Below are 10,640 nucleotides of genomic sequence, written 5' to 3'. Positions count from 1 at the left end.
CAATCAGATTCTACACATTATTCATACCTAAAGTCCTGAGGATGGATACATTTCCCAGGATGGATAAACTGATTGGTGGGAGGACAGATGGAAGGACCAATCAGGCGGCTGCATGAATTATGGATTTAGAAAAGGCAGAATAGTTAGAAAATATGGATGGATAATAGATAAGAAGGATGGATGGTGAAAAAGATTTAAAAAAATGGATAGGAAGACAGATTTCTGAACTGATGGCTGGGAGGGATAGACAAAAACGGATAAATTGATGGACAAACATGGATTTTGAATAAAAGACGGATAGCTGGATGGAAAACAGGATATATCCCATTTTGATAAAGAGACAAGCTGGGAATATTTTCCCTTTAACTGATCCAGATCTGGTTAACATGTTAATATAACTTTATGTGCAACTTTGTAAATATAAAATGTATGACTTCTCTTTAAAAACATAAGAAATAGAGCGAAATGCCACTGAAATCCAGAGTTTAGGACAAAAAACAAAAAACAAAAAAAAAAAACAAGTGAGAGAAGTCAGTAGTTTAGTGCTTTTTATTAGAGATAAGGAGACGATACAAAACATCCACCCTTCAGTTTTCAGTCTCAGCTCAGACTGCTCGTCCTCATTTACACATCGCTCCCCATCAGACCATCATCAACACCGAAGTTTTTAAAACGAGGAAATCTTGGTTTTAACAAGTACGAGGAATGTTATGCTCACTACATCGAATGCCTTAAAGTTCTCCCGACACAACAGGAAATGAAAAGGAAAAAAAAAAAAAAAATCACTCAAGTTCTCAGAATTGCATGTTCAATAAAAACAAAACGATAACAACGGAATGACGAAACAAAAATATATATTTAACCGTGTTCCCCCCACAGCAGAAGGTTTTTTGTAAGTATTGTGCAATCAAGAGTGAATTAGCTCATACTACACCTAGTCCCAACTACACACAAAACTTAACTAGAAGTTTGGCAAAAAATAATTATGTAGTGGGAATAATTTGTCTGTTACGATTTGATGTTTGCAAAAACTAAAAAGGTTGTCTTCTGTCCCCGTCTCTGAAATATTTCAAGTGTAACGTGGAAAGAACGAAACCCTGATGTTAAACGTGAATAAGTGCATTTTTAAATTTCTTCCTCATCACCGTCATCCTTCATCATTTGTATCTTTAGGTGTGTTTTGTTCATGATCCTTATGTTGCACGAACTGGAACAACAGTCTGCCTGTTTTTTTTTTAAGTTTTCTTTGTCACTTGATCCCTGATCCCACCCCCTGTAGCCCTCCCCAGAAGTCCCACAAACCACGCTGGCTCTGCTTTTGCCCCCTTTCTCCACGCCAAACTGGAATGAACAGCTAAACCCAACAGATGTGTCTGAGAGGCTTCGGTAGAAGCCGGAGCGGCGGAGGAGAGTCATATTTATATAGGAGATCCTTCCAGGGTGACTACTGACGAGCCGCCGAGCTTCTCTGCCAGGGTGCGTCGGTCTTTCAGGTCCTCCAAACCGTTCACCTGCCACTCGTGCTTAATGCCTGAAACCCAAACAGATACAGAGCCGTCAGAAAACAGGGCAGTGCAGTCTGCTTTTTATCCACTGATGATGTCAGCATCTTTATAATTATTGGGAAAAATTAATAGATTCCCCACATCAATAAAGTCAGTTGATTGGCTCCAATATCTTCACAACTCTTGATGTTCTCACGTTTTATTCCACCAATGTGGTTCTTCTGGGAGAAAAAGTCTTTGTTTCCTGAGCTGCATGATGGCTGGACATCCCCATGATGTTTATATTAAATAATCTGAATATATATAATTGTGGCATCTTCAGGAAAGATGGACCAGACTTGTGACGGTCCACAATTTTCTGGATATTTAGACAAAATTATTAATATTTTTTCACAAGAAAGTCATTTGAAGGGCTGCTTTAAAATCTCACCAACTAACGTTTAGTTATTTTCTGATGGATTTATAACTATTAACCCTCTAAAAAAAAAAAAAAAAAAAAAAGATGGAAGACATTTTCTACCATTTATGTTGTAGTCCTTAAAAAAAACAACAACCCGAATCACTTAAGATCAGAGTCTGCAGTTCTGACCTCGAGGAAAACGACAGTCAGAAAAGCCCTAATCGCCCTCTTTAAATACGGTAGACTAAGAAAAAAACACATTTAATCATGGGGGGGGGGGGAAATAAACACCACTGTCTGGTACGACGTCTGATTCCAGCAGATATTCAACCAGAGCTAAACAACACCTTGGATTGCAATCACTGAATCATCCATCAATATGTTAAATATTATCAGCAATAATGAAATATTACGTAGGTTATTTAAGAGGCACCTGCATGTAAATAATGGATTTTCACAGACTTTGGTGCTCATACTTGATGTTTTAGAGGCCATGATGCGAAAGCTAACTGATTGGTAAAGAAAAAATTTGAAAATACTAATTTTAATAATAATAATAATAATATTATTCAGCAATAGTATTGATATTACATGGTTTCCTGCAGCCCTATTTTTAACCAATTCTTTGGCAAATGTCTTTAAGAGTGACAAATGAATCCTGACCAGATATTAGCTGATATTAGGGGCTCATTCTTTACTGTCACCACGTCTTACCGTGGACAAATTTCTGTTTGGACACTCAGGCCCACATAATGAACAAAAGGTTAGTTTATTTTTTTATTATAGTGTGCAAAACATTAAAGATGATAAAGATCAGCAGTTTGTTTCAGAGTTTGAGTCCCTTTGCAGCGCTGTGAGCCTTGTTACATGGACTAGTCGTCCTTCGGGAGAGAAATAATGAGGTAATGAGGTGATTAGTGAAATCATTTGAGGCTTCATTTACAGAAATGTGCATTTAGATATTCCTGAGAGAAGCGCGTACAAAATAGGCAACAGCAGCAAAGTGATTTTAACACATGATGGACTACAACATATTTGACGTTTGATTGTAACATCTGATGGATCTTTGATGGACGAACTCTGTCGCCCTCTGCTGAGGAACCGAAGGAATAACAGATGTAGGACCACAGTCTACCACCAGGGGGCGATGGCCCTCACCGCTAGCAGAAATAAGGAGTTTCTTCTAAACCTGCTTCATAACTGACAGGCTACCAGTAATTAACGAGTTCTCAATGTTGTTACAGATGATTTCTCTACACGTCACACATCAGCAGGAAGGTCCATTGTCTCTGGCCGCTAAATTAAAAGGACCTGAAACTTTAGGAACCGTATGATTGAACGTTTTATATAAACGATGCAGTTGAGCCTTTGCTGGTCGGGAGGCCTGGGAGAAAGCTTTCAGAACGTCCCCATTCAAAAAGTACAATTCTTATCGCCACTGAGCCAAAATGGCCGCCAGTCTCTCCTTTTGGTTGACCTCCATTTCAGCCAGCTGGTCTCTCCAGACCCAATCACATCCACCTCTCCTGTGAGACGAGTCCCAGCGGCTCTCATGCATTCATTCCTGGTTGGGAACGCGCATGGCTGTCAGTCCACCACGTGAGAATGGACTCAGCTATGCACTGACTTCAGAGTCAAACTAACCAAACATGCAGGTTCATGGATTAAAGGGGGAGAAAACGCGCTGAGAAAATCCAAACAGCCGCAGAAAGTTTGAAAAAGCCCCACAATGCTGCAATTCGGATCAGTCGAGCATTGCAAAAAGGGAACAAAAAGTAAAATTTTCCTGAAATTAGTGTACTTGTCCTTGATTTGAGCAGGTAAATAAGATTATCTGCACCAATAAGATTTTTGCGCTTAAAATAGGACAAACTCATCTCCACCATCTTATTTCAAGTGCAGTATATCTAATTATCTTATTTTAAGGGTCAAAATACTCATTCCAGTGGCAGATAATCGTATTTACCTGCTCAAATCATGGACAAATGCACTAATTTCAAGAACATCTTACTGACCTTAAGTTCCCTTTTTGCAGTGAGAGAAGTAAAACTGCGTCACCAAACTGCTTCGGCGTCCTTTCAACCTGATGTTGCATAAATACACATTTGCTCCAGTCGGCTGCTCACCTTCAAATTTCCTCTTGATGGCATCTTTTGAGCTGGCATAGATCATCTTGCTCTTCAAAGGAGCACTATCCGGTGCCCTGGAAGAGAAATCGTTTAAATATAAATCCGCCTCTAAGAAACTCAGACCTTTTCTACAATAACAATCCTCACCAGAAGATAAAGACCAAGTCCTCCTTCTTCGTTTCTTTGGTCTCATAGGTGGCGTCGTACAGAGCGTAGCGGCAGTCGTCTGGGGGCAGCATCTTCACAAAGTCCTGGTACGGGTCCATGACGGTGTTTCCCAGGTCACCCAGCAGGATTTCTTTGCCCTCATCCAGAACTATGTTCTTCAGGTCCTTGCTCAGGCAGAACAGAATAGCCTTCTTCCTCTTCCTCTTCTCGTCCTCGTTTGCCTGAGCCTTACGAACCTTCATGTCGTTGAAGACAGCGATGACTTCATCTGTGACTTTCACACCGGAGGCCTGCGTGGAGAATAAACAGGACCTTATTTTATTAAACATACGTAGAGCGGATCGTGGCAAAGGTCACAGCCAATCAGTGCTTTTGTAACTTGCAGTTATACAAAGCCTACCAATTCTCCCAAGAAACTCAAAGCTATAAAACACACGTTTTCTCAACATTGGAGAAAATAAATAAAAAAATAAAAATAAAAAAATCAGAAGATAATCTGTTGAAGATTCAAAAGTGCCATGTTGAGCATCAAAGATAATCGGAAATCGTTAACAGAAAAGCCTGATCGGTCCATCTGACAGATTGTTTTATGAAGAACCTAAAATGGCAGAAAATTGGTAAATTTTTCCTTGAGGGTAAAAGAGAAGAGAAAGAAAATCCAATACATTTTAGTGATACATACTTTGATGCATAACGGGATAAGATCAAAAACTTTTCGTTTTTGTGGGATTCATATCTATCGGAGAACCATAATACTTTTATTGTAAAAATTAAAACCAAAAGATTAAACCAACATCAATAAAAACGCTGCAAATGTCAAAACTTTCCCTCTTATAGGCTAAACTAAAAATTGATACATTCCTGCATTTTATAAATGAAAGCAAACTGAAATCTACCGTTTTGCTTCAAGAAACAGCATGTTGTTTGACGCAGTTTATTCTTAATCATCATTTTTGTTGGATTTAAAACTTCCACCTCAGTCAAGAATCCGATGAATGGATTTTTTTTCCTTCTTTTCGTTTCACAGAAAGATATTAAAGACATAAAAAAAATAATAAAAAATTTATGTCAAGTGTTTCGTCTGGTAGTTGACCTAAATCCATAGTGTCACCAAATACAAGCTGTGAAACATGTTTATAAAACAAGATGGCGACCCTGCCATAGTAAACAATGAAAATATAACTAAATGTTTGCTGCTAGTGGTTTTACACAATGAACTAAGAACAGGCTTTACTTCAACTGTGTAACTTTAAACTAACTTAAAATGTAAATGAATAAATTAAAGTGTCTCGTCTTATGGTTAAAAAAAAAAGTTTCCTCTTTACAATATATTTTCTTAAACATATTTAACATTGCTGCTGTTCTCTCCATGGAAACCCAATGAGTGAATTGGCTAAATTAATCCAGATTTTCCAAAAATTAAATTGATAGATCGCCCAGCCCTAATACTTCGCATGAATTACAATAAAGTGTAAACATATGAGTTTGTATCTTGTTAGTCCTTAAAAAGAAAAGCTGAATCCTCGGCATTAAAAGCCGAATCAGCGTATTTCCCCAACAAACATATAAACTTAAAGACAAATCTGGAGCCACAACCTCTTGATTCCAAACTTTAAATACAAACACAGGTTTCCTTGATCTTTAAAAACTGTCTTTTAAGGCTCAAACTCACAGCAAGGACTTTGGAAGTTGGCACATGACATCAACCCAATTATATGACAATAAACCGATGGTTTGTTTAATCTTGAGAGCATCGGGCAGCCGATGAGGCCTTGGACTGTAACGACGTCAGTAAAGCGGCTGCTGCAGTTTCACACAGGCCAGCTGTGACTGCTGAAGTGCAGCGAACACAGACACCGTGGAGCTGAGGAACCTGAGAGGGCAGCATGTGACCATCACACGCTGCAAGAATCCTCCTAATGGCAGCGACTGATAAGACGGGCTGCAGCACGAAAGGTGTGGTCAGGACCGGCCGTTAGCAGCGGTAGAACGCAGATAGAGCTTATATGTAAAAAAAAAACAGCCCAAAAATTATCTGTAGTGCAATTAAAACACTCTGATGACTCAATCAATAGATCTAATAATAATAATATTAATAAATAAAAAAGGTCTGTTAGACCCAATGAGATGAGGCATGTCAACACTTTGTGACTCTCATTAGGAATATATATAATAAAATATTACATAAGCTCCTTTGTGACAGGAGTCATGCATTCCTGCAGTAAGGATGACCATGTGGGCGAGGCTGTGGTCAGGAATTAGGCATTCCAGTGTAGAGCTCAGTCTAAAAAAAAATAAACAAATCAAACAATAAATCCTTTGTTTAAAATCTGAATTCAAATTAGTCACATTGCTAAGTCAGAAACGGTCCATAAAGTCTTCTGACTCTGTTTAGGCCACTTTATCTGGAGAAAATGCTGTCTCAGGCAGAGACTTGTATCTAACAACAACACGTCAGTGGGAAAAAAAAAAAAAAAAAAACACAATGAAAAAGGAAGTAGGCCAGGAAAGACGGGAAAAGATCCAGACTGCAGCGCAGCACAAGCATGTCCCTGTGTTTGCTCAGGGTGTTAAAAGCCTGCATGAGATAGCAGGGAATACAAGAGGAATCATTAACCAGCCAACCACTGAAAACAGCCGGTTAATAAGTAAGCACTTCCTGAATATTTATGACTTGGTCTTTGTGCAGCGATGCCCTTCTCTAACACCCACTTCCAAAACTACTAAAGGACTAAGAATACTACATATTAATCCCATCTGGTAATTTAAAGAAACCAACCATGCAACTGATTGGCAGACAGAATCACTTATTTGTGTTTTTTTTATTTATTATTTTCACACCTTTGCCAACGTTAACACAATATTCTTAATCCAACAACTGAAGAACATTCTGCTGGTGGTGTAAAGTCAGGAGTTGGAGGATGGGGGACAAAAGAGGTCCCCCGACAGACCGTCACGCTGCCCTCAGCTTATCTAATCTCGACTATTTATAATGTTGCTGCACAATTCAAAGTTCAACAACCACAGCCTGAGTCTGCAAAGGCTTCGTCGCCAGATGTAGTTAAAATGCGATCATAATCGCTCTAATGTTGAGCGCAGTTCTGTCAGTAAAGTCCTTATGGTCTCAGACTGAAACTCTTTACGGTTGCTTGTTACGTCGGCCTTCAACATAATGCCGACCGGGCAGCAAAACGCAGCTCCGTATGAAATAGGGTCAATGTTTCTACACACAAAAAACTCCAAGTGATTTTTACGTTATTTTTGATTTTCAGGGGTGGGAATCGAGTTGTAAAATGTAATGTACTGTTTTCAGAACCAACGGTCGACTGATATGACGATGTTTGACACCATTTAGCCAAAAACCTGCAGCACGTTATGGTTCTAGATAGATACACTAATCGATAAGAGTTCCCATTTTCTTTCAGGTGACCCAATTCCTATGTTCACCAATTCTATTTTCTTTATAGAGGGGGAAATTGCTGCAGGTTACATAAAAGGGTTAATAGTTTTGAAGTCAAGAGAAAGTGAAGGAAATGCTACATTATTTCCATTATATAATGTATAATATACATTATAGCACAGAGGAGGGAGGGGGGGGGGGGGTGAAGAGGAAACCTTTTGCTATCTAAAACAAATTCCCTTAAGATAATTGGGGAGGGGGGGACTGAGAACCAGTAAATCATATGTATTCAGTTTACTACATTAAATGCCGGTGAGTTTGAGGCATTTTCAGACATAAATGGTGGGTGATGTTAGTTTTGAATCATTTTTTTAATAGGAAAAAACCCAGAAAAACTCAACTTAAGTATTTGATCTGCAAATCCCTGGTCGGAACCAGTCACGGGGAAAATGGTCCGGTTCTGATCTCTGGCAGACTAAATGACCCAATCACAGTGTCAATGTAGACTTTTTCTTTATAGTCATTCAGATTTGGATCATCAAATAGACATCTGGAAACGATTTTGTTGCAACGGTACAGGAAAGGTGCCGAGGCAAAACAGCAGGATCATCTTGTATATGAAGTAAGCGTAATTGCATCAAGACTAACACCAAGAAGGGTAGGCAAGACAAGTAAAAATAAGTGATCGATCGTTTTTCTTTCATATGAAAAATACGCTCTGGCTACATTTAGCCCTGCGATATAGTAATGCTGTATGGAAAATGAGGAAAAACTTAAAACTCAGCGTTTAATATGAATCAAAAGGTGACATAATTGTGTCACCAATCTTTTGTTTACGTTAGGTGGATATTTTTATGTTTAATCTATTTGTAAAACCTCAGCTATGCATCTTTTAGAATATAAGAGTGAGATGTTCATATTTTAGGACACATGTAATACACACTACAGTATGCATTACGAATCTACATCATTTACCCATTTTTGTGAAGCTGCACTGGTTAAAAAGGCATTTAAATGGCCTCATGGCCTGGTGTATGTGCAAGGATGTGATGGGCCTTTAGGTTACTGGCAGGGTGCGCAGCTACAAAAACAAGATGCGACAGTCAGCTTTTAGCCTCTGCTAACACAGCGCATCCACAAAAATGCTGTTACATAACTGGTTATTTTATACGACGTTTTATAGAGAAAATGTGAAGAAATGGTAAAAATAAAACAAAAGTATGCACACATCGAGCAAAGGATTACAGTGCTGTTATAAAACTGAAGGAGACAAAATGGTCTTTGCACCAAATTCAGGGTGGGGCCATGAACGCAGCACATGTGAGCGGTGGCTGGCTTTATAAGGCAAAACTGCCCAAACAGACATAAATACCACCTAATAACACGGCGTTGACGCAGAACACGCTACACCTCGATTTGGGATCAAAAGGACCAGGAATGGCTTGATCTGCGGTACGAGCGCGACCGATACCGAGAAGCGAAGAGGCGGTGTGGAGACAAAGAAGGAGAAATCTCAGCTAGCGCCCAGTCATACCGAGAGCTAGCCCGGCTAACCCCCGCCGCTGAATGCCCGAGGCGCCGCTGCACCTGCCGGCGAGGCGCCCTCACGGCGTGGAGGTGAAGCGGCGGAAACACGATGCAGCGAAAACATCGGCGCGGCGCCATGGCAACGCCGCGGACGTTACCCCAGACAATTCCCTGCGCGAGACAGATGCGAAGCACACGAAGACGGCCGAAATGGCGCCAGTAGTTTTAGGGCAGCTGGTAGTTTATCTGCCCCCTTAGACCACTCCTGAGGGGGAAAAAAAATAAATAAAAATAAAACAAAACAAACCCGCTCGGGTTATTCACCGGAGCGAAATAATTCGCGATAAATGTGGCAGTGCTGTAGGCGAAAGCATCACTAGCTAAAGCACCCGGACAGCATAGCTGGCCCCTGGTTGCTAACTGTGGCTTCTGCTGCGGCAGCCAACCAACCGGTTTGCTGTGTTGGACCAACACAGTAAACATCAGTAAACAGAAAAATAATAATAAAAAAGGTCCCGCCGTATTCTTTCAAAACGAACCGATTGGAGGTAACGGGCGCAGCGATGTCATTTAAAACGTTATCCAAACCGTCGTGAAAACCTACCATTGTCCAAGCTGGGAATAGTGGAGCGTCTGGAAGAAATTGAATGGGCCGATGACGAATGGTCTATATACGCTGCGGGAGCGCGCGTAGAAGCGCGTCCTCAACTGCAGCGGCTTGCACGAGCGCGTGTGCACAAACCGTCATAATCCGCCTGCTTCGTTTGGGGTTTGATCTTTGATGTTTGATATATACTAAAATATTTTATTACATGTTTTTTTTTTGTATACCTACCTGCAATAAGAATATTATTTTTCGCTTTTAAATTACATAATAAGAATTCTCGTTTTGTATCTAAAACAAGGATTTTAATATTAAATATTAATTTGTATCTAAACTTGCAATATTCCAATATAAATAAAAATGTTCAGGCTAAAAACTGCAAAATCAATTTAACCTCATGGTAAATCAATATGTAAGCAGTAAATGGTTTTAGTAATTGCAAAAAAAAAAAATTACATTGCGATTGCCAGGCACGTGACACCTAATGACCTTAATTTGTCTGTTTTTTTCATTATTTTAATTTAGGGTTTTGATATAAACTTACAATTATTAAGAAGTATGTGTATAATTGTTGGTTTAATCAGTTATATACACATTCTGCAAAGTGAATACGCGCAATTAATTATCTTTTTAATGGCGTGAGGGTTGACTGATGGTTAAAGGGACCTCTCCGCTGTCAGAGCCACACGGCTGCCAGTCAGGGAATGGATAAGAGGCGTTTAGGATTTTAGGGGTGGGAGGGAATCCTCCACCTCCCCTCCTTTCTCCTCCCCCTTTGTGTGGTTTTTGTTGCACTCACTTCCAAATATGGGAATGGAACGGCGGCGTTCGCGTGCACGCGCATCGCTCACGGCGCAGAGGAGGAGGAGCCAGGCCACGGCGACCGAACACCATATAAGGAAACATG

At 40.0% G+C, this 10,640-nt stretch overlaps 1 protein-coding gene across 1 annotated transcript; it reads right to left on the bottom strand.

Moving 5' to 3' along the window:
* Window positions 1-533: 533 nt before the first annotated feature.
* On the bottom strand, window positions 534-9,869 carry cfl1 (cofilin 1). Its single transcript, XM_012861827.3, has 4 exons — window positions 9,734-9,869; window positions 4,182-4,492; window positions 4,032-4,108; window positions 534-1,531 (listed from the first exon to the last, which is right to left on the bottom strand). The coding sequence occupies exons 1-4, from the start codon at window positions 9,734-9,736 to the stop codon at window positions 1,419-1,421; spliced, it is 504 nt and encodes a 167-aa protein (XP_012717281.1). The 5' UTR covers window positions 9,737-9,869; the 3' UTR covers window positions 534-1,418.
* Window positions 9,870-10,640: the final 771 nt, after the last annotated feature.

This window comes from Fundulus heteroclitus, chromosome 23 (genome assembly GCF_011125445.2).
Source record: "Fundulus heteroclitus isolate FHET01 chromosome 23, MU-UCD_Fhet_4.1, whole genome shotgun sequence".
Taxonomy (NCBI): domain Eukaryota; kingdom Metazoa; phylum Chordata; class Actinopteri; order Cyprinodontiformes; family Fundulidae; genus Fundulus; species Fundulus heteroclitus.
The sequence above is the reverse complement of the archived record's forward strand: the minus strand, read 5'-3'. Positions and strand labels throughout refer to the sequence as shown.